Below are 24189 nucleotides of genomic sequence, written 5' to 3' on the forward strand. Positions count from 1 at the left end.
ATCAATAAGCTAATTTAACCTAATTATTTTTGGAGAATTCCAAATGAAACAACAAAAAAATAAAAGAATGACAAGTATGTAGAACAGCCTGAAACCTGCTGACGACTTGTCTTTACTGGAAAGTTTTGTGTTGACATCTTTTAACATGCAAAATAAATTAACAAGCGGGCCAGTCAAGTTGCGGGTGTGCCCTTGTTGGTAAGGGCAGGTTCCTGGTGACCATAGGTGGCTGCAGCTGTTCATTGACAGAAGTCACCAAATAATAATAATAATAATTCAGAAATCAGTATCTACAGCCAGATCAGCACCAAAATTGAATCCCTGAGCAGTGGTCCACTCCTACACCAACTTTCATCCAAATGGGCCTTTTTAACACTTGTGAAGACAAACTACAAACTCCTTCAGATGGTTTTCACAGCATTTGGGCTGGAAGCTCTGTTTCAGCTGGAATAGAGCTTTATTCCTATTTTTCATGGATGAAAAATAGGTCAAATAATTGAATGTAACATTATTACCATAAATTTGCAACATTGCTGGTCCAGACCAAATATGTCCTCTATCCATTCTCTGCTGCTCTATTTGCACTTTGTCCATTTGGGGGGAAAACAAAAAACAAAAGCAAAGGTGTCCCACAGTGCGTCAGTGGAAAGAATGATCAAAGAACACAATGCAGCCAGATGACTGGCTCGACCACAACACAATGATGCCAAATTAAAACATTGATGTCCCCCCCACTCCCCAACACACACACACACACACACACACACACACACACACACACACACACACACACACACACACACACACACACACACACACACACATCACTCACATGCTGAACTGAATAATAAGGATCTTGTTGTTTGGCTACATAATGTCTTCTGGATCAGGTGACACCAGTTGCAGTTAGTAGATATTACAGTGTGTGATCAAATCAGTGCTGTAATAATTGTCCCCAGTCCACACAAACAAGCTCACTGTTTTTGGTTTTGTGCACGTTTATGTCTGATGTCTCTGTATTTACTGTGTTATGCACAGTAACGTATCACTGACATGTGAACTTAACAATGCAGCTAAAAAAAATGTAGCATTCATAACATCTACGTACAATGTACAAATTGAGGAATATTTTGTGCCCAAAAATCCCAATTTACTGAGAAATGTTTGTCTGATTATGTTTGTGTTTCTACTGAGTGCTTTTCTGGCCAGACCTTTTTTTTTTTTTTTTTTTTTAAAGTCTTTCTCTAGTTTGCGGCAGGGTTGGCATCAGGTGGTGTTAGCAAGAGCTCAGACACAGACATTACTTCCACTGCTGTGCCACTGTCCCTGCTGCCGACAGGCACCTGTCCAGAATGAGCGTGTTAGCAAACACACAGGTGGCAACGTCAGCACCAGTCGGGTACGAGCAGCCTCAGCTGAGTGTGTCAAGGCTGCGACCTTAACAACATACAGACAGCTGGGCTGCAGTTAACATTCAGTCATTTCATTGTCAAAACGTAAGTTATTTAAGCTGTTCAGAAAGAGATAAAGAGTGAAAACTATTCTAAGTGGGGGCTTGTTACACCCACAGAGTATCACAACAAGGAGCACAAAGGTCACTGGGTTTATTCTGGAAGGCCCCATCAGTGAACTCAATGTTTTGTTGTCATGGTTTAGCTCCTGTAGCTTCAGGAGGTTCACTACGATATTAGCATGATGTCAGATTGTCTCAGATTGATGTGTTGTACATCAGCGTTGATTATTGTAAGCTCCAAATATGCTGTCGTCGTTGTCCTGTCGGCTGCTTCCATTTGTACAGGGTCACAGCAGCAGATCCAGCACAGATCTGCATTGGGATTTGGCACACGTTTTATGCCAGATACCCTTCCTGACAACTCCAGTTTGACTTGTGTCAGGACAGCCCAGTCTCACGTTTTTTTTCATCCTCCCATCACAAATTATTCAAATTTTCATGTCTGGGTTTTTTTTTAAAAATTACATGCAGCCGTCACGGAATGAAATAGAAAGAATTTGTGCTCCTGTGATGAAAATTTTGCACTTTTTGTGACAATATGACAAACCAGTAGATTAATGTATATTTCGTGCTGCTGAATCATGACAATCCGTGAGGCTGGGTTGGTCAGGAAGAGGTAGTTGGAAGAGGTCTACCATCCAATAGTAACCAGGACCCACACTGCTTAGCTTCTGCGATATGAACAGAGCAGACTGGCTGCCTCCAAAATAAATATATTGTATAATAATGTAATTTTGTGGTTGTTAGGTACCTTGAGGACAAAGAAAGAACTCTTCCTTTAATTTGACTTTTATATTTTGGGAAAACTACAGAAACAGCTTTGTGTAGCTATACAGAAGCTCATTGACATGCCAGTGTGTGTGTGTGCACGCACGGGGGAGCTCTGCAGAGTGCATGATCCGTGTATTGTAGTAGGAGAAGCAGCTCTGAGTAAGAACATTTTAATCAATTCTGTGCAATGAGTGAATTAATGACCTAACCTTGTGGCTCTTCCCAAGATGGAAGCCCTACGAAATTCTGTATTGAGCATCTAGGGTAGGCTGGCTATGGGCCCAGGCATTTGAACTCCTCCACCTTCATTCACCATCTCTGGTCTTTGCAGTCACACCATTCTGCCACAGTCGGTCTCATTCATGCTCATGTACTCTGTGTTGCACTTTCATGCCCCTTCTCTCCAGTATGGTCCTCCACCTCTCCAGGTCCTCTGTCTCCACCTGCTCCCTACACTGTAAAACAAATTACTTTTTGCTTTAACTTTGCCTTACATTTTTAAGTTGACAGCATTTGAGAAGAGAAGTTTAAGAAGCTTTTACAAAGACTGGACAGACACTGTCACTGACTTTTTTGTCATAAGCATGAATAATTGATTTTTGGGTCTGTGCTGAGCAAGAAGTGCTTCACAGCACCAAATGTAAAACAGGTGCATGCATGGGTTGCTTTGAACTCAGGATTTTTGTTTATTTATTTTTGCTAGTCTCATGCATTGACCTTGCCCTCATGTGGTAAAGGGTAAATGTACTGCATTTATGCAGTTTTCCATCTAAATCAGAAGCTCAAAGCGCTTTACAATGATGTCTGGCATTGACACACACGCTCTGGTGCCAAGGTGCTGCCATGCAAAATGCTCACTACATAAAGGGAGCAACTTGGGAAAGAAGGACTTTGCCCAAGGGCCCTTTGTAATTTTCCATGTGGCTGTTTTACAAAGTAAACATTTTTTTAAATGACTGTACCATAGACTCGGCTCTCCCAAATTATAGATTTTTGTTGAAGTTTTTAAGCTGTAGTTAACTGATGTGACAGAAAATGTGCGTGGGACCGGGTGCGACTGTCTGCTGCTGCTGCGTGCGCGCGCGCGCCATGCGCCGCTGCTGCGGCATCCAGACGGCACCGACACGACCAGGTGGAGCAATAACACCTCCGATGTTTGCCAGTGAAAGAAGGGGCGGTGAGGAAAGGACAGAAGGAGAGAGAGGTCTGACGATGCGGTGGGAGATGTGAAGCCTGTGCGCTGTCGCTGAGACATGCGCAACAGCTGCAGCACCGTCGTCGTCGTCGTCGCGCTGCGTTCACGCTCTGGTTGAACGGCGCACACGGCAGAAAGGGGAGGGGAGGGACGCCGACAGGGAAGCGCTGAGCCTCCGCGTCGCATTGGGGCACGGCACGGAGGAAATCCACCGACGCACCACGGAGCGGACCTATGCGCTGCGCGGAGAGCCTTTTCCAGCATGGAGACTGCGCTCAAACACAAACACTGAAATGTGAGCAACCTCAAGGAGCGTGTCTGCGTGCGTGCATGCATGCATGCATGCGTGTGAGAAAGTGACTGTTCCCTTCATCTTTGCGGGTGATCTCGATTTTTGTGCTCCGCAGTGTAAAAAGGAGAAAAAAAGAAGAAGAAGAAAAAATGAAGAAGTTCAACATTCGGAAGGTGCTGGACGGATTGAAAGAGGTGTCCTCCCCCACCCCGTCTGTGCAAGTGGGGCCACAGGAGAACCATCTGATCCAGGAGAGCCTCCAGTCCGAGCATTTCCAGCTCTGCAAGGTGAGCCACAGAGATCCTTTCATTACCTTCTTTTTATAATTAATGAACTGGTGTATGCAGCAGTCAGTCCAGCTCAGGATACAGCAGGTACAGCTGTCTTCACTCCGAAGGAGTTCATTTTACTCTCCTCTAACCTGTAACAAGGAAAGCCAGCTGCTTGAACTTTATTTTGTTTTATATACATTTTTTTTATTATTATTTCAGGAGGAGAATGGTAAATAATTGACGTGTTCTGTGTCTATGTGGTCTGGATGATACAGTGCAGATCAATGTCCAGTTACTCTTATAAGGATTTGTTTTTGTCCTGTCGTTTGACTCTTTTCCATGTGCTTTTATCAGGGGCTGGGGAAAACTGATCTGCTTTTCCATAATCTGATTGGTTCAGATGAGTATTTATGTATTTTTAAGGGATTGCGCTCTTCTAAGTGAATTGGCTCCAAGCAACAAAACCATTGGGGTTAATAAACACTCCTGTAGATTATGTGCTGTGACTGTTGCAGTTTAATATAGTTTGACCTTAAATCACATGGAGGATTACATAGTTTTCAAGTGGATTCTGATTTTGCTCTGGATTTTATCAGGGCACTGATTTGATTGGACTGTTTAATGTGGGCGGGACTCCAACCACACCTCCTTAACCTCCTCCCCTGTTGATCCAGCCTCCAACATGTGAACAACAAATTCACTTTTATGACAGTTGTGACATTTGAGAAATGGAAACAATTTAATTTACTGACATCGAAACACACCTTGTGACCACCGAATGTCTGTAGTCGGTTTGTTATGTACGGCGGGATTAGTGGATTGTAAAATTGGGTACAGTTGGATTAAATAATGTGCACACCCCCTGCTGTAAAGCATTTTCATATAAAAAGTGCAAAAAAGATTTTTTTAATGAAAAAAGACCTCCATGTGTATTTATTTTATAAATACATATCATATTTATGGGATATATTTTTGACATTGCTTAATCAAATTTTGCACATTAAAGTCTCAGTTTGAATTCAACATAGAAGTTGAAGAAGCTGGAACCAGCGTACTGTTGTTTAAGATGTGTTATCAACCAGTTCACAAATTGTTTTTATCCAACAAGGGAAACAGAAATGTTGAATACATTTTACTGCTGGTTTTGAAACAATTACAAATAAGGTAAAACCATATTTAAACCAGTTTGAAACACACCTGGAATAAGCAATTCTCTTGTCGTTGTCTACAACCATTTAAACTGACTGTATCTAAAATATAGTTAGTTTAATCCAGTGTAAACCGTTGTTGCTTGTAAGATATTAAAAACCAGTTCACAAACAACTGATATCAAGTTTAAAACCCATTTCAACTGGATCAACAGAAGGTTAAACCAGTCTGTCCAAAGCGTAAAACTGTTTGAAGCTAATTAAAATCAGATCAGTCTGTAATTTTGCCAGATTAAAACTGCTTTAATCATTATTCAATTTTAAATGATTAAAAATAACAATAACCCATTTTTGAATTTGTTTAAATTCTTTTTAAACATTTCTATCATCCTCTATGTAGACCAGTTTAAAACCAGTTTCATTAAGAAAACAAATCCTGACATGAAAAACTTGAACAAGTATAGTTTTTTTTCTTGATAAAGGTCTTCAGTTCCATTCAGTTTATGTATATAGCACCAAAGCATAACATAAGACACCCCAAGGCACTACACAAGGGTAAGTTCTGACCTCAAAACCCCCCTGAGCAAGCACATAGGCAGCAGTGGTCAGGAAAACACCCTCTGGTGTTTTTGAGGAAGAAACCTCAAGCAGACAGAGGGGTGAGGGCCTCACGAAAAATAACAAAGCTCAAATAAAGTACAACAAAGTATTATCAATCAATCAATCAGTCAATTTTATTTATATAGCGCCAAATCACAACAAACAGTTGCCCCAAAGCGCTTTACATTGTAAGGCAAGGCCATACAATAACCACGTAAAAACCCTAACGGTCAAAACGACCCCCTGTGAGCAAGCACTTGGCGACAGTGGGAAGGAAAAACTCCCTTTTAACAGGAAGAAACCTCCAGCAGAACCAGGCTCAGGGTGAGTCTTCTGCTGGGACTGGTTAGGGCTGAGGGAGAGAACCAGGAAAAAGACATGCTGTGGAGGGGAGCAGAGATCAATCACTAATGATTAAATGCAGAGTGGTGCATACAGAGCAAAAAGAGAAAGAAACACTCAGTGCATCATGGGAACCCCCCAGCAGTCTAAGTCTATAGCAGCATAACTAAGGGATGGTTCAGGGTCACCTGATCCAGCCCTAACTATAAGCTTTAGCAAAAAGGAAAGTTTTAAGCCTAATCTTAAAAGTAGAGAGGGTGTCTGTCTCCCTGATCTGAATTGGGAGCTGGTTCCACAGGAGAGGAGCCTGAAAGCTGAAGGCTCTGCCTCCCATTCTACTCTTACAAACCCTAGGAACTACAAGTAAGTCTGCAGTCTGAGAGCGAAGCGCTCTATTGGGGTGATATGGTACTACGAGGTCCCTAAGATAAGATGGGACCTGATTATTCAAAACCTTATAAGTAAGAAGAAGAATTTTAAATTCTATTCTAGAATTAACAGGAAGCCAATGAAGAGAGGCCGATATGGGTGAGATATGCTCTCTCCTTCCAGTCCCCGTTAGTACTCTAGCTGCAGCATTTTGAATTAACTGAAGGCTTTTCAGGGAACTTTTAGGACAACCTGATAATAATGAATTACAATAGTCCAGCCTAGAGGAAATAAATGCATGAATTAGTTTTTCAGCATCACTCTGAGACAAGACCTTTCTAATTTTAGAGATATTGCGTAAATGCAAAAAAGCAGTCCTACATATTTGTTTAATATGCGCTTTGAATGACATATCCTGATCAAAAATGACTCCAAGATTTCTCACAGTATTACTAGAGGTCAGGGTAATGCCATCCAGAGTAAGGATCTGGTTAGACACCATGTTTCTAAGATTTGTGGGGCCAAGTACAATAACTTCAGTTTTATCTGAGTTTAAAAGCAGGAAATTAGAGGTCATCCATGTCTTTATGTCTGTAAGACAATCCTGCAGTTTAGCTAATTGGTGTGTGTCCTCTGGCTTCATGGATAGATAAAGCTGGGTATCATCTGTGTAACAATGAAAATTTAAGCAATGCCGTCTAATAATACTGCCTAAGGGAAGCATGTATAAAGTGAATAAAATTGGTCCTAGCACAGAACCTTGTGGAACTCCATAATTAACCTTAGTCTGTGAAGAAGATTCCCCATTTACATGAACAAATTGTAATCTATTAGATAAATAAGATTCAAACCACCACAGCGCAGTGCCTTTAATACCTATGGCATGCTCTAATCTCTGTAATAAAATTTTATGGTCAACAGTATCAAAAGCAGCACTGAGGTCTAACAGAACAAGCACAGAATGAGTCCACTGTCTGAGGTCATAAGAAGATCATTTGTAACCTTCACTAATGCTGTTTCTGTACTATGATGAATTCTAAAACCTGACTGAAACTCTTCAAATAGACCATTCCTCTGCAGATGATCAGTTAGCTGTTTTACAACTACCCTTTCAAGAATTTTTCAGAGAAAAGGAAGGTTGGAAATTGGCCTATAATTAGCTAAAATAGCTGGGTCAAGTGATGGCTTTTTAAGTAATGGTTTAATTACTGCCACCTTAAAAGCCTGTGGTACATAGCCAACTAATAAAGATAGATTGATCATATTTAAAATCGAAGCATTAAATAATGGTAGGGCTTCCTTGAGCAGCCTGGTAGGAATGGGGTCTAATAGACATGTTGATGGTTTGGATGAAGTAACTAATGAAAATAACTCAGACAGAACAATCTGAGAGAAAGAGTCTAACCATCTACCGGCATCACTGAAAGTAGCCAAAGATAACGATACGTCTTTGGGATGGTTATGAGTAATTTTTTCTCTAATAGTTAAAATTTTATTAGCAAAGAAAGTCATGAAGTCATTACTAGTTAAAGTTAAAGGAATACTCGGCTCAATAGAGCTCTGACCCTTTGTCAGTCTGGCTACAGTGCTGAAAAGAAACCTGGAGTTGTTCTTATTTTCTTCAATTAGTGATGAGTAGTAAGATGTCCTAGCTTTACGGAGGGCTTTTTTATAGAGCAACAGACTCTTTTTCCAGGCTAAGTGAAGATCTTCTAAATTAGTGAGACGCCATTTCCTCTCCAACTTACGAGTTATCTGCTTTAAGCTGCGAGTTTGTGAGTTATACCACGGAGTCAGGCACTTCTGATTTAAAGCTCTCTTTTTCAGAGGAGCTACAGCATCCAAAGTTGTCTTCAATGAGGATGTAAAACTATTGATGAGCTACTCTATCTCACTTACAGAGTTTAGGTAGCTACTCTGCACTGTGTTGGTATATGGCATTAGAGAACATAAAGAAGGAATCATATCCTTGAACCTAGTTACAGCGCTTTCTGAAAGACTTCTAGTGTAATGAAACGTATTCCCCACTGCTGGGTAGTCCATCAGAGTAAATGTAAATGTTACTAAGAAATGATCAGACAGAAGGGAGTTTTCAGGGAATACTGTTAAGTCTTCAATTTCCATACCATAAGTCAGAACAAGATCTAAGATATGATATGATATATTATCAAACAAAAACACACACACACACACACACACTCATCTTCAACCGCTTAGTCCAATCAAGGGTCGCAGGGGGCTGGAGCCTATCCCAGCAGTCATAGAGCTCGAGGCGGGGTACACCCAGGACAGGACGCCAGTCTGTCGCAGGGCCACAAACAGAAAAACAAACACATTCACACCCACTTGCATACTTATGAGCAATTTAAAGATTCCATTCCACCTAACCCGCATGTCTTTGGATGTGGGAGGAAACCGGAGCACCCGGAGGAAACTCACGCAAACACAGGGAGAACATGCAAACTCCACACAGAAAGGCCACAGGTGGGAATTGAACCCATGACCTTCTCGCTGTGAGGCAACAGTGCTAACCACTAAGCCACCGTGCTGCCGTATTATCAAACATATTTTTTTCATTTTCTTTTAAGTTAAGTCATGACAGTATTGTTTATATAATTATTTTGAAAGTTTTTGGAAGTACAACATAGAGAAAAACAAGCAAACTATCAACCCACACACAGAATACTTCTCTTTGACCAGATGGAGTCCACAGTGGAATCTGGGACAGTGCCGTCTATTGGATTGAAAGGCCAGCAAATATATTTCATATTTGTGTCCCACAGCACTGCAAATCTGTCAATGAAATGTGTTTGAACTTCACTCTCACTATTTGAACACAAACTGTAATGATCATCCGTGAGAACGTCAGGTGTCTACTGCACTGTGAGCTTCTTATGTAACGCGTTTTAGCGTTCTGCTGCTATGCAAACAAATCCAACAGCCCACCACCAGTTGACTGCGGCCATGAAGCCTTCACAAGTACACTGGATGGACAAAAAAAACCTTAAAATGTTACAACAGTGGAAGGTTCTGTAGCAAATACTAAATGTTTTTATTGGTGTTTAATTTCTATATTTCAGTGTAATCACGACTTTATGTGGGAGGTGGTGAGAGAAGGAAAAAGAGATAAAAAGAGAAGGAAAAGGAATTCTGAAAATAGGCTTGTGGTTATAAAAGAATCCTCAATAGCGAAGCCAAATATCAGCCAATCACCAAGAGCAGAGTACCCTGCCTCGAAACGCCATTTATTCCTCACTTTCATTATCCTCACGTCCATCTGTGCTGTTTGTTTACCAGAATCAGGTGTGTGACATCCTTTGATGAAATGATGGCACTGCTGTAAAATGCAAATATAATCTTTAACACTTCTTCATCACACTGCATATTTTACAGACTGTCCGTCATGGCTTCCCCTACCAGCCGTCCTCTATGGCTTTCGATCCCGTGCAAAAGATCCTGGCCATCGGCACGCAGAGCGGGGCGCTCAGATTGTATCCTTTCAGTAGCTTTTGAGATTTTATAGATGATTGCGGCTTAGGTCGGCTCCTTTGGAATTCTGCACCCCTGGGAGGCATCAGCAAGCAGGTAGGTGAACTGAGATGTCAGAATACTGTTGCATGCTGGAGAAGCTTCAGTGTGGTCTAAGACTGAGTCCCACAGTTTATAGCTTTCCATCCCCTTATGACTGCTACTATATGCAGTTCCATAAAAAAGCAAAACAATAAATGTCACATACTCGGTTTTATTGCTTTGTGTGATGCCACAAGTACTGTCTTGCATTATTTAATCAGATCCTCCAAAATGAACATGATAAAGATGGAGAATATGCCAGAGCACAATAACAAAATGAAAATGGAAGAAAGTTTTATGAGTTTATCTACAAGCATTTTGCCATTGATGAAGCAGTAACTACCTCCGAATAACTGGGGGAGATCCAGAGTGAGTCAAGGAAGATGTTCTCTGTTAACTTGCCCCCTGGTGAACATGCATTTCATTCTTTAGCTCCGTATAATTAGACACAAAGGCAGATGTGTTCAGTTTTGTTGCCTCAGAGGTCATCAGTAGACCACTTGTGATTGTTCAATAGTGCCAACTTGTATTCAACAAATTTAAGCTCGGTGCAAAATATTGCTGCTGAGTTCTTGAGCGAACCGTTTGCCTCGCTGAGCACGTTCGCTGATCAAAACCGATTACACCGTTATGAAATTAATTTTGCTCTGAAATTCTGCCGTTACATTGCCACTCTTTAATCCTATGTTGGAGCTCCTTTTGTTAACTTGGCCTCACCTTTGCTAAGTTGTGTTTTATAAAATATTATGTGTAAGTTTGTGCTGCAAAGTAAGTGAGGAAATAAGTGGTTGCTTTGGCTTCCTTGAAATACCAGAAAGTTTTCATAAATAGGGACAAGGGCCTGTGGTGAAAGTGTATCGCAGGGGCGCTTATAGCGCCATCCTACAGGTTCGCCAGGGCTAGGCTGCTTTATAGTTCCTCTATGTGTTCCTGTGCTTGTCGGACAACCTTTGCCAGCTCATTAAGATGTGATGATGAGCTGTCTGCTTGGTTGTCCCCTGTTCCCACCTGCTGGCAGTTGCGGCTGTGACTCAGTCTTGTTCACATGCCCTGTAAAGGTGAGGATAAAAACAGAGGCTGTCACAGGCGAGCATGGAGCCCACAAAGCTGTGTTTGGCAGACTTTTAAAAGCCAGCTGTCCTCATTCCAGCTACTTTTAGTGCGATTTCCAGAATTGGAAGATTCAACCACTTGGCTGTCTTTGGGGATGACTCATTGTTCTTGAAAATTTTTTATGCGTTAGCCAAAACAGCTATATGCATTTCTTTTCCCACTGCAAAACTGGAAAAAAGAAGGTGATATCCTTTTTCTGGTAAACGGGTCTTGTAGACTCACTGGCCCCTTTATTAGATCTCTGGTTGGACCTCTTTTTCTCTTCAGAACTGCCTTAATTCTTTGTGGCATAGATTTTGCAAGGTGCGGGAATGTTCCTGATGGTTCATGGTCCGTATTCGCATGGTAGCGTCAGACAGATGACATGAAAATACACCACCAGTTTTATTTATTTTGATATTTGACATCACTATCTTGAATTTGGTTGAAATCCTCTCAGATGGCTTGCAGTGGCTGAAGCTGGTCACTTTGAAATTGAATGAGCAGGGAAATTCGGTGGATAAGATTGAGCCTTATCAGGCAGGTAAAGGTGAATTAGGAGTCATTCATCTAGTCTGCGGTGCTGGTTCTCTTTCCCCTGTCATTTACTGTTTAGTCAGCGATGACAATGATATGAGTGTGGCACAGATGAAGGTGGTATAATGGAGATTTATGAGTCATATTTATATGCTGTAATGCTATAGACTGGATCCTGTTTCAGTCTGTTTTTATTGTTTTAGCAGATTGATTCGAACCCTTCGGCCCAGAGTAGTTGTGGGTTTACTGCTGTACACTTATTATCTGGTTGTTTGTCAGTTGTACCTTAATTTTGCTTTTTTAAATCAGGCTTTACTGTCACATTGTGTCTTTTTAAGCAGCTCTGAAAAAACAGGATACCATTGAAGGTCAAGATCATATTGCTTTTCATGACAAATATTTAGCTTTGACTAAGATAATTGCGGTCATTATTATTTATGACAGTATCATGTGACAAAAAAATCAATATGATTATATTAGAATACAGTTATTGTCTAAGTGCACATCTGTAGCAAAACCTGTTTATATTGAGGTGTTTATATTATTAAGACTTTTTAAGCTTTTTTTTTAGTTCATTTCATCTGATGGATGAATTTTGGATAAAGTTTGTGTAAATGTAATCTATGAATCAGAAGATTTGCTTCAATGAAACCACATCTGCTTTCCTTTTATTTCATTCTTTAACACTGTTAGATTGGGAATTTTCAGTCATTCTAAATTAAAAGTGTTCTGTAATTTCCAAGAATGCAAGAATCATTCAAGGTGGAGGTTACTGGACACATCTCATTATCATAATTAGATCTTTGTGACATAAGATCAGAATGCTACAGATTGATTAAAGCAAAGCCTAATATTGATGTGAGGGGCTGTTGTTTCACAAAATTTTTATTGTAATCTGTAAACCAATTTCATTACGTTTTAGTCTCCCCATCCAGATGGCCAGTTACGTAATCTCCATCCTCCTCTGTTGGTTGGTTGAAGCAATCATCTGTAGAGCAAGCGCCGTATGTATTACGGCCACTTTAACTAAAAAATGTTAGCCTATAATGTCTCCAAAAAAAAAGAGTTCCCCAAGGCCCAAGGCTCTGAAGTGTGTTTTTTATGAGTGAGTGAGGCATCATGATTCTTCTGTACTGATCTCCATCTGTGTCCTGGAGGTATAGTGGCAATTGATGTCAGTACATGTTTGTGTGTATGTGTGTCTGTTGGACTGGCTGGCTTCCAGGACATTTGGCAACACCCCTCTGCCATGCAGGATTACAGGAAGTGGCAGATCAAGGGCCTTAGCCTGGCAGCGTGGCAGATGACTGAGATTTACAGCAGGAATAAGAGAGTATGTGGATGAGTCTATGTGCATGCCTCTATCCTCTGAGGAGACAGCTGATCCCACTAGCCGAAAAGCCAATCGCTTCTGTGATCCTCCCCAAAAACTCATCCTCAGCCATCCACCTGGGAAGATGACAGTGTCCCTTTGGTGTTGGTTGGCTAGAAAGCGAGGTGGGGTAGGGGGGAAAAAAATCTTAGCTGTGGCGTGAGGAGAGGGGACAGGTGGCTAGACAAGGTAAAGGTAGTAGCTTAAGGACGTGCTATCCCTTCTGCAACATGTAAAGGCCACGAACAGTGTCTTTATTGGAATGTGTGTGGTAATGCACTGAGACAGATATGCTTATAAACACCCTGCTCTCAATTGTTTTCTGCACAATATCTCTGCAGAGAAAAAGGTTTTCTCAAAAGAAGCTGTGAGCATTTGAAATTCTGCTGTTCAAGCACTGCATGCAAATGACCAAGCCATCGCATTAGCAGTGTGATTTCCAAAAGAAGCAGAAGTGGAGTGTTCTAAAATGCTGAAACCAAGTGTTTTTGATAAGATGGGCACTTCAGGCCGAATAAACAAATTGGAAAATAAGTAAATTGATTCCCTTTTTCTTTGCCCCTTAACAAATTTGATTTCGAAACAGCCTGTATTTCAGTTGTTTGCACACTTTAACTTTTCACTTGTCTTGTTTTGCTGAAATTGTGGCCTTAGATTTGAGTAAGCTGATGTTACTCCTTAAAAAAAAGAAACAACTATTCAACAATAAGATTTGTTGCCAAATTTCTAACCCCACATCATTAAACGTGTTGAGCTTTTAGTTTTCCAGGTATTTGGTTCATGTTAAATTCCTTTGTGATATATCAGGTATATGACCATTGGTCCAAGGTTTTTAGTGTATTTAATTTACATCATGTTGTAGAATGTTTTCCTCTTATATATAAAGAAGTAGGGGAAGCATAGATTTTTGTTTTTTTTTGCAGTAAAAACAATGTTACAGCAGATGAATTTGGAGGGTGGTCAGATCACCCGTCAGACAGTTGGCTCTTTCCTGGGGTAGTCAGGAGCAACAGCAATAACTCAAAGCAGCATGCAGATCAATAGACCATATTGTCACTCTGTGGTCTTATAGATTATCTTATCGGCAGATGCAAGACATTATTGGATCGCAGGCGTATACAGCACACAGTTATTATTTTAGGACAGTGGATGATGGCTTATGCAAGTGTTCCTCCGTGTTCCCATTTAACTACAACACTTATATTTGATCAAATCTTTTAGACTCAAACATGTAATTTGAAGGTACAGTCAGATTCTGCCATGACTGTGGGAACATACTGAACAAAAAGTCCAACACAACACTGATGTGAGATCTGGACATTTTATACTCACATATTTAATATGAGTAACATATGTTGAAGCGCTTGTACCGCAGGCTTGAACATTTTGAAATATTTGTTTTAAAACAGTTGGTGAAGTAACAATTTTCAGTACTGTAAGAGGTTTTGGTATCATCCCCAGCCATGCATTCTATCTATTCTTCAATTCCACTTTTACTTTCTGTTCTTTATTTCATTGCATATTTGTGATTTTGGAGGCGCTGAAGGTAGATATGGAGGGTTGTTGAGGTAGCGGTTATTTGAGCCCACAACTTTGAAGTAGTGAGCATATAAACATGTGACATTTGTTGGGAAAGTGTAGGAACACGGACCCACAACAGGGGGCGCAAATGAACGGACAATGGAGTAAGTCAAAATAACAAAGCTTTACTGTTGTGAATGTGCACAACGAATACAACCAATCACAGCAATGGACAACAGTCAATTCACAAAAGTGTCGTGTGGGCAGGCTCGAAGATAGGAGACGCCTCTCCAAGGTAAGACCGGAACCACACGGCTTCCTCCGCCACAGGACCCCGGGAATACTGGAGCCGCCAAGTCCCGAACTCCCAGGTGGCCACTGCCTCCGCGTGTCGGACCTGGTACTGCTGGCGAGGAACAAAGGACAGTTAGATGGGGGCGCGTTTGCACCCAGGACTCCGAACAGCAGGGAAGTTACCTCCACCTCTCGTTGGAACAGTAATCCACAAACTAAGCACAAATCCAAAAAGATACACTCCGCAGCTTCGATACGTTACCTCTCTGGTAGAAACGATATCTCGGCAATGAGGTGGAGGTGCCGTCCTGCTGATATACCCCACAGATGATTGCCGTCAGCTGTCTCAGGTGATGGGTGACAGCTGTCACCGTAGCTGCTCACGTGAGGCGGCGGCGCCCTCTGGTGCCTGGAGCCCGCACTCCAGGCAGGGCGCCCTCTGGTGGTGGTGGGCCAGCAGTACCTCCTCTTCAGCGGCCCACACAACAACATTACCCTGTTAGTATCATATTTAGGCATAAAACTTCCAAAGTGCTGGCCAACAATTTTTAATTTACATTGTGAAATTAACTAGACTACTTTCTTGGCATGAAATGAAACACTCTTAAATGTTCATGAGGTTGTTGTGTTGGAAGCTTTGCTCGTTGTATATTTTCATTCATGTTGTCTGGTTTGTGTTAACTGCTGGCTGACAGTACTCCCATGTATCTTTTTCTAAGGATGTACTTCAACCATGACATATCTTCTTCATTAGCCTTGTTTGTGTTTTATGTACTAAATTCAGTACCCTTTTCTTGCTCTCTGCAGCATCAGCAAATGTTTTTTATTTTGACCCAAGGCCAAAAAAATATGGCTGTTAGGTACTGTGAAGGCCTTGCCTCTGTCCGCCTGTCTGTCTGTCTGTTCGTCTGTCTGTGCTCAGCATAAATCCAGTTCTGTTACTGCCAGGGTCTTCAAATTCACAGGGAACATTCTTTGGACACAGACCTTGGACAAGTTCAAAGATGGCTAACCTTGACCTATTTTAAGAGGTCAAAAAGTCATAGGTGCACACGCATCACACAGGGTCAAAGGTCCTCCTACAGATGCCGTTAAAAGGTACATGCTCCTACGGCTGAGGGTACTTTAGCATTGTGTTATAATTGTAGGCTGTAAGGGCTCCCTGACAGATTCTAAAATGTCTACTGTAAGCTTCCATTTCACAATGTATATTGCAGATGCATCTGAAGGCACATGGATTGTACCTACTCTGTGTTTGTACTGATTGATTTTTACCTGAGATGAGTGTATGAACAGCTCTCTGGTTTTCATGCACTGCATGTTGCTGTGTTAATTGCGAAAAGGGTTCATCCTAATTTATGTTGATAGCTTAATTTTTAGTTCAAAGCATTTTATTGATTTATTCTGATGCCTGTTTTGTTGCATTTCCCTTCATTCTCATCCATCATTTCCTTTCTTCTGACTGGTGTTATTAGTTGCAAGTTTCTAGAGAGCACCACATAGTGCAGCCTGGAGTCATGTGCTTGCTGTGGATGTGTATAGCTGTGTTCAGTTATGCAATGTGCCCTGTCTTGGCATAGCAAAGATGAGGCCGACTGAGACTGCAACAGTCTCATTAATGAAGTGAAGCCACTGTTTGCAACTTGACATTTGCATCTTTCTCCCGTTCTGAAGCAACCAGAAATGTATTATTTAGAAATGCACTAATTTGACCATTTCTCTTTCATCATATATATGTGTGTGTGTGTATATACAAGGTCTGTTAGAAAAGTATCAGACCTTTTAATTTTTTCAAAAACCATATGGATTTGAATCACGTGTGATTGCATCAGCCAAGCTTGAACCTTCATGCGAATGCGTGAGTTTTTTCACGCCTGTCGGTTGCGTCATTCGCCTGTGAGCAGGCTTTGTGTGAGCAGTGGTCCACCCCTCTCGTCGGATTTTTATTGCGAATAAATATCTGAACGATTTGGAGCTTTGCTGCATCAATTTTTTCCAGAAACTGTCAGAGACTTCCAGGTGGACACCATTCGGAAAATTCTGTTGGCTTTCAGGGACGATTTTATGGGGATTACACAGATTAAGGAGTGCTCCAGCCGGTTTAAAGACCGCCTACAGCTGCTGAGAGCGCGCCGCGCTCCGAGCGCCTATCAACAGGCTGAATCAACCAGATCATTTCCAACGTGAAGGCTTTGTTGATCCGGGACGTCGTCTGACTTACACAAAAATGGCAGGAGACGTGGACATCAGCACTTTTTCGGCACATTCCACTGTTAAAGGAGTTTTTTTCATGGAAAGAAAAGCGGACGGATGCGCCACCGTGCCGCTCATGGCGCTTGACAAAACCACCTCCATGTTGGTCTCACAGGACGGCTTTGAGATGGCTTTCAGACGGCTGTTGGTGGGTTTTCAGTTGTGTGTCTAACTGAGAAATTGTGGATGAGTCTGGACATGCCACAACATGTCCTGTGAGTCTTCATCACAGCGTTGCTTTGCACCATGCGGCTCCACCGCGACGCGCGGTATTCCTCCGCTCCTCTTTCCATGACAAAAACTCCTGTAACAGTGAAATGTGCCGTTCATTTCCAAACTGGACGCTGTGTTTTATCCGGGACATCCTGTGACTAGCACAGGAATTGCGGAAGACGTGGACATCAGCACTTTTCGGCACATTGAGACAGACATGCGGAGGAATTCCGCGCATTGCGGTGGAGCCGCATGGCACAAAGCAACGCCGTGATGAAGCCTCACAGGACATGTTCTGGCATGTCCAGGCTCATCCACAATTTCTCGGTTAGTCACACGACTGAAAACCCACCGACAGCCGTCTGAAAGCCATCTCAAAGCTGTCCTGTGAGACCAACACGGAGGTGGTTTTGTCCCGCACCATGAGCGGCACGGTGGCGCATCCGTCCGCTTTTCTTTCCATGAAAAAAACTCCTTTAACAGTGGAATGTGCCGAAAAAGTGCTGATATCCATGCCTTCTGCCTTTTTTTGTGGAAGTCAGATGACGTCCTGGATCAACAAAGCCTTCACGTTGGAAATGATCTGGTTGGTTCAGCCTGTTGATCGGCGCTCGGAGCACGGCGTGCTCTCAGCAGCGTGCTCTCAGCAGCTGTAGGCGGTCTTTAAACCGGCTGGAGCACTCCTTAATCTGTGTAATCCCCATAAAATCGTCCCTGAAAGCCAACAAAATTTTCCGAATGGTGTCCACCTGGAGGTCTCTCACAGTTTCTGGAAAAAATTGATGCAGCAAAGCTCCAAATTGTTTAGACATTTATTCGCAATAAAAATCCGACGAGAGGGGTGGACCAGTGCTCACACAAAGCCTGCTCACAGGCGAATGACGCAACCGACAGGAGTGAAAAAACTCACGCATGCGCATGAAGGTTCAAGCTTGGCTGATGCAATCACACGTGATTCAAATCCATATGGTTTTTGAAAAGAATAAAAAGGTCCGATACTTTTCTAACAGACCTCGTATATGTGTGTGTGTGTATATGCCTGCTTTCATCTTTCCTGCTCTTCTGAAACACGTCTGTTCTTTCGGTTTTTAGAAATAGAAAATAAATTTGGCTGTATCTGTCTTTCAACAATGTATTTGCTGCTGCTTTCTGTCCAATAACCTGATGCTGAGTCCTTCTTAAGTTCTTTAGCCTTGACAACCACCAAATAGGATCGCGGTTTAAGATGATTAGAGCTGTGCTGGCATGTTGCGCCTCTTCAATAATTTACCATCCATTTAACTTCAGCGTTTGCTCTTCTTGCTCAACGTTGTGTATCTCTGCTGGGTCCCATCCTACCAGATACACTCCCATGTGTGTGCTTTGTTGTCTTCATGTTCACAGATGACTTTATCTTCAGTCTGAAAAAAAGCCTGTCTTACGTGCACACACACACACACACACACACACGTATGTACAGATGCAGCTTTTCCTCCTTGGGTGAGTCATTACTTGGAAAGCCATCTGAAAGTTTTCTTCACTTAGGACAAGAAAACTTGATGACCTGAGGAAAGTTAACAGCAAAGGCTGTGATTGGGGAAGAATATTAAGAAGTGTTGTCTGGAGCTGAGTGTGATTTTGTGCCTGTAGCCAAGTACATTTTTATAAAGCTTAATTTAAATTAGGAACATAAATTTTTACCGCTGCATCTATACACCTGTTTTCCACCACATATCTGCGGCCAGGTTGCAATGACAGTAGGATATGTTAGGTTGCCCAGATGTCTCTTTCTCCAGATACATCTTCTAGCTATTCTTGCAGATTCTTTTTCATTTCCTGGCCAGATGACATATACAGTCCTCCAGTGTTGCCTGAGCCTACTCTGGATTCTTCTCCCAGTTGTGCCCAAAAAGCCTCCAAATATAGGTGCATTTAAATCTTATGTCTAATCCAGCAGTACGTGCTGCTCTCAGTTTTAAGGAGCTGTTTTTATATCCTGATCTCCTTCTGGAGGTCAGAGAGCCTCACACTTTGACCACTCTGTGAAGTAAACACATTTTGCATGTTTGTGTCTGTATCTGCTTCAGTCGCTATCAAAGGTTCTTTCTTTTATTTTTCTTATCTGTAGAAGGTTGTATGTTTGAGAGCATGATGAATTCCATTTATGTTTCTATGCATTGTTGTGAAGATTGCACATTCTCCCAGGTCTTCTATGGAGTAGTGAATGGGTAGACGATGGAGGCAAGAAGATAGAAAGTGTCAAGGCAAGCAATGCCACGCTATTAGGTGGTTGAGTTTGGACACGTTGAAGATTGTTCACCAAACTCTGGTTTGAGACACTTCCATCATACCCATTGACCTATAATACATTCATTCTGTTTTGGGAATCCTTTAGGTTTTGAATTCAGACACACTAAAATTGTTAGTGCCTAACAGTTTTTGTCATCCAAGTGTTGCTTGTTCAGGTGTTGCTGCTGACACCACAGATGTTTGCATGTCCATCTCATGTTCAATTTTGCCCTTGCATGTTTTTTGCAGCAAGAAAAAATTAATGTCTATAAATTACCATGTTGTACATTTTCTTTTAAAAATTCAAAAAAAAAAAAGAGAGAAAGTCAGTGTGCATACAGTAGTGTTCAGAATAATAGTAGTGCTATGTGACTAAAAAGATTAATCCAGGTTTTGAGTATATTTCGTATTGTTACATGGGAAACAAGGTACCAGTAGATTCAGTAGATTCTCACAAATCCAACAAGACCAAGCATTCATGATATGCACACTCTTAAGGCTATGAAATTGGGCTATTAGTAAAAAAAAGTAGAAAAGGGGGTGTTCACAATAATAGTAGCATCTGTTGTTGACACTACAAACACAAAACTGTTATGTTCAAACTGCTTTTTTAGCAATCCTGTGAATCACTAAACTAGTATTTAGTTGTATAACCACAGTTTTCATGATTTGTTGGTTTGGAACCAAGATTTTGCTCGTTTACTAGTGTGCTTGGGGTCATTGTCTTGTTGAAACAGCCATTTCAAGGGCATGTCCTCTTCAGCATAAGGCAACATGACCTCTTCAAGTATTTTGACATATCCAAGCTGACCCATGATACCTGGTATGCGATATATAGGCCCAGCACCATAGTAGGAGAAACATGCCCATATCATGATGCTTGCACCACCATGCTTCACTGTTTTCACTGTGAACTGTGGCTTGAATTCAGAGTTTGGGGGTCGTCTCACAAACTGTCTGCGGCCCTTGGACCCAAAAAGAACAATTTTACTCTCATCAGTCCACAAAATATTCCTCCATTTCTCTTTAGGCCAGTTGATGTGTTCTTTGGCAAATTGTAACCTCTTCTGCATGTCTTTTATTTAACAGAGGGACTTTGCAGGGGATTCTTGCAAATAAATTAGCTTCAGCACTTACAGGTAACTCCAGACTGTCTTTGATCATCCTGGAGCTGATCAATGGGTGAGCCTTTGCCATTCTGGTTATTCTTCTATCCATTTTGATGGTTGTTTTCCATTTTCTTCCACGTGTCTCTGGTTTTGTTGTCCATTTTAAAGCATTGGAGATCATTGTAGATGAACAGCCTATAATTTTTTGCACCTGTGTATAAGTTTTCCCGTCTCCAATCAACTGTTTAATCAAACTATGCTGTTCTTCTGAACAGTGTCTTGAACGTCCCATTTTCCTCAGGCTTTCAAAGAGAAAAGCATGTTCACAGGTGCTGGCTTCATCCTTAAATAGGGGACACCTGATTCACACCTGTTTGTTCCACAAAATTGACGAACTCACTGACTGAATGCCACACTACTATTATTGTGAACACCCCCTTTTCTACTTTTTTTTTTTACTAATAGCCCAATTTCATAGCCTTAAGAGTGTGCATATCATGAATGCTTGATCTTGTTGGATTTGTGAGAATCTACTGAATCTACTGGTACCTTGTTTCCCATGTAAGAATAAGAAATATACTCAAAACCTGGATTAATGTTTTTAGTCACATAACACTACTATTATTCTGAACACTACTGTATGTGCATGCACGTGCCTGTGCACTGTATGTGCGTGCCAGACCATTGATGCCTGAGAGGTCTCCAACGTGTGTAGTAATTATTCCCAACAGACGGCAGGCAATGCTTGAGTGGGTCATTGCAAATCCACAGTGTCATGTGGTCCGGCAAGAGTAGGCTTGTACACGCACATGCACAGAGTGTGCACACAGGAAGAAACCCTGTTGGTGATTTGCTGTACTTGAGTGCTTGTGGGTGGGTGAAGCTACATTGTTTTGACTAGCCAAATTATTGTGTATGTTGCTCTGAAATTGCTTGTCACTTTGTTTTGAGGCTCCAGTTAGATAGTCCTACATGAAAGTAAACACAAAATGAAGAAAATTACTTTCAGATTTTAATCCTAATGACTGATGGATCCCAATCTCCAGGCATCATTTTACAACAATCTAATCATTTCTGAAAGATGCCGTTGAGAGCTGCAACACTTTGAATTGTTAAAACCAACTTCCTGAGTAGAACTGTGGGATCAGACGTAGACTGTTTGGTGTTTTCAGCTTTCTTCAGCTGACAGGTTTGTGTGTTGTTTATAGATATCTGTGGCTACTCACCTCTATGTGCATTGATGTTTTCAACCAGTTCTTTATACATTTTTGACTTTGGGCAACACATTCTCATCCCAGGCCATCCACATATTGGCATGTTTGTTATTTTGCAGTTGTGTTACTCATATGTATAGATGTGCAGGGAAGTGAATCCATGTTGGGGTGGAGTGCCATCTATGGTAATGTGATGATTTTTGCACTCTGTCCACTTGTACTGTGTACAGTATGTTTGAAAACAATTTCTCAGACTGTAACAACCAGTGCTGTTGGCCTACAGTGATTTATGACAGGCTCTTTCTCAAACAATTGCTTCTTCAGCATTGCCAGAGCCAATTGTGTGACTCCACTGTATTGATTGGTACTCATGTTATTACAGGTCAGTAGTCTTCAGGGCTGTTATGTCCAAAGGATTTGACCACTTTCCAGTCCCTGTACCACAGAGATGCTATGGGAAGATGGTCAAGTAAAGAGGTCTGTGCTTTGACTGAATGAAGAATGATGTGATTCTTGATCGCCGGTCATAGTACATATGCATCAGCATGTGGTCGAACTATGGATTTCAGTTTGTGTGTCATTAAGATGAAGGCTTTCATTATTGTGACACTGTCATGCACGGGTAGTGCTTTCAAAACATTAAAGCAACGTTCTTCCACTTAACATGCTTTTGAACCATGATATCCAAGTATCCTTTTGACAAGAGAAAAAAGGCGGAGCTTGTATTTTGCCAAGTACAGGTTGTTATCTGAAGGCCGTTCAGAGGTATGTAGAGATAGCATATTGAATCTCCATATTGAATCTCATTTATCTTTATTTCTCTAGCAGTTGTAGAGGTCGTTTGCATGATTTCATCCTGTCATTTCATTTCATTTGGTCCTTAAATGTGGCACGACCACACTGAAAGTGCTCCAACTGTTCACACACTTTGAATGGAATCTTTCTCAGATTTTATTTAAGCCATGTTAGGTTGGCACTGTCCCCGTGGTGCTTCTAAGGGGACTGGTTTACAAAAAACTGATGCACAAAGGCCTTTTCATCTTTGTCCTTCATGTGACCCCTCCACACGGCCAAGGTGCTGAAATATCTCTCTGTCTCTCTTCATTTCCTCTGGTAAATCTCATCTCAGCCCACATGTTGATTTTTGATCTATTTCCATTGTTCATAATTTTAGGGGATATAATAGTTGTTTTTGGATTGCAGGATATTTGTAATGGGATTTCATATTTTTGTGCTGTCCCCCCCCCTCTGATTCTCTGCAGCAAGTGCTGCATGTAATTTTCTTATTGTCAGCGTTTGTCATAATGGAATTTTTCAGATCATACATGTTATCACTTGAGAAAAAATGTACTATTTAAAATGCGCCATACATTACCACAGCATTTAAAGTAAAAAGACCTTTTTCTTTGCCTGAAGAAGCAGCGACTAAACCCTTAAACTACTCTGAAACCAATTAATTATGGACATCCAAAATTGAATCCTTTGCAATTTATAACAGTTAATTTTGTTAAAATTTGAAATACGTATTAGTGTGGACACATTATCAAAAATTTTTTTGTGCATTGTGATTTCTGGGATTACTGTGTTTGTATAAAAGTAAACCCGACTTGGCGTTGGTAGTCGTTTAATAATTAGCATGGAAGCATATGGGTGACATCAGCAATCCCCTTTTCATTTGTCCTCCTTTGTCACACGTGAAATGTTTAAAACCACTCTCGCACACAAGTTGCTGATCATGTTTATATCTCATTTTAAGAAATTATTAAGGAAGAGGTATTTTCTTGGTCTTAATTTACTTATATTTGTTGGGAAAGTGTAGTGACACGGACCCACAACAGGGGGCGTAAATGAACGGACAATGGAAGGAGACAAATTATAACACTTTACTGTTGTGAATGTCACAACCAAACACAGCAGATTCAGAATGTGCAACAGTCAATTAATAAAGGTGTCGTGTGGGCAGGCTCGACGATAGGAGACGCCTGTCTGGAAACGAACCGGAACCACACCATTTCCACCGCCACCTGAACCCGAGGAATACTGGAGCCGCCAAGTCCCGGAGTCCCCAGGTGGCCACCTTCCCGGCGTGTCGGATCTGGTACTGCTGGCAGAAAGCAAAAGACAGTCAAAGGGTGGGTGTGTGAACACCCAGTAACAATGGTGGGAATGCCACCTCCACCTCTCACTCAACACGTTGCAGCGGTCTCAGATGAAAAGGAGCGCCGTCTTGCACAGCCTCCATAA

The 24189-nt window shown here is 41.5% G+C and overlaps 1 protein-coding gene across 3 annotated transcripts in view; it reads left to right on the forward strand.

Moving 5' to 3' along the window:
- Positions 1-3476: 3476 nt before the first annotated feature.
- Positions 3477-24189, forward strand: part of stxbp5a (syntaxin binding protein 5a (tomosyn)) — a 107662-nt gene continuing 86949 nt past the window's right edge. For 2 of the 3 annotated variants that reach the window (XR_004558384.1, XM_034161763.1), the window contains exons 1-3: positions 3477-3774; positions 3887-4058; positions 9896-9993. Coding sequence is in view for 1 of the 3 variants with exons in the window: in XM_034161763.1 (XP_034017654.1) it covers positions 3921-4058; positions 9896-9993 (236 nt within the window). In the remaining 2 variants the exon portion in view is untranslated. Of the gene's footprint in view, positions 3775-3807; positions 4059-9895; positions 9994-24189 lie in introns of those variants that run through there. The other variant, XR_004558385.1, reaches the window with a different exon arrangement.

The sequence above is a fragment of the Thalassophryne amazonica genome, chromosome 21 (assembly GCF_902500255.1).
Source record: "Thalassophryne amazonica chromosome 21, fThaAma1.1, whole genome shotgun sequence".
NCBI classification, from domain to species: domain Eukaryota; kingdom Metazoa; phylum Chordata; class Actinopteri; order Batrachoidiformes; family Batrachoididae; genus Thalassophryne; species Thalassophryne amazonica.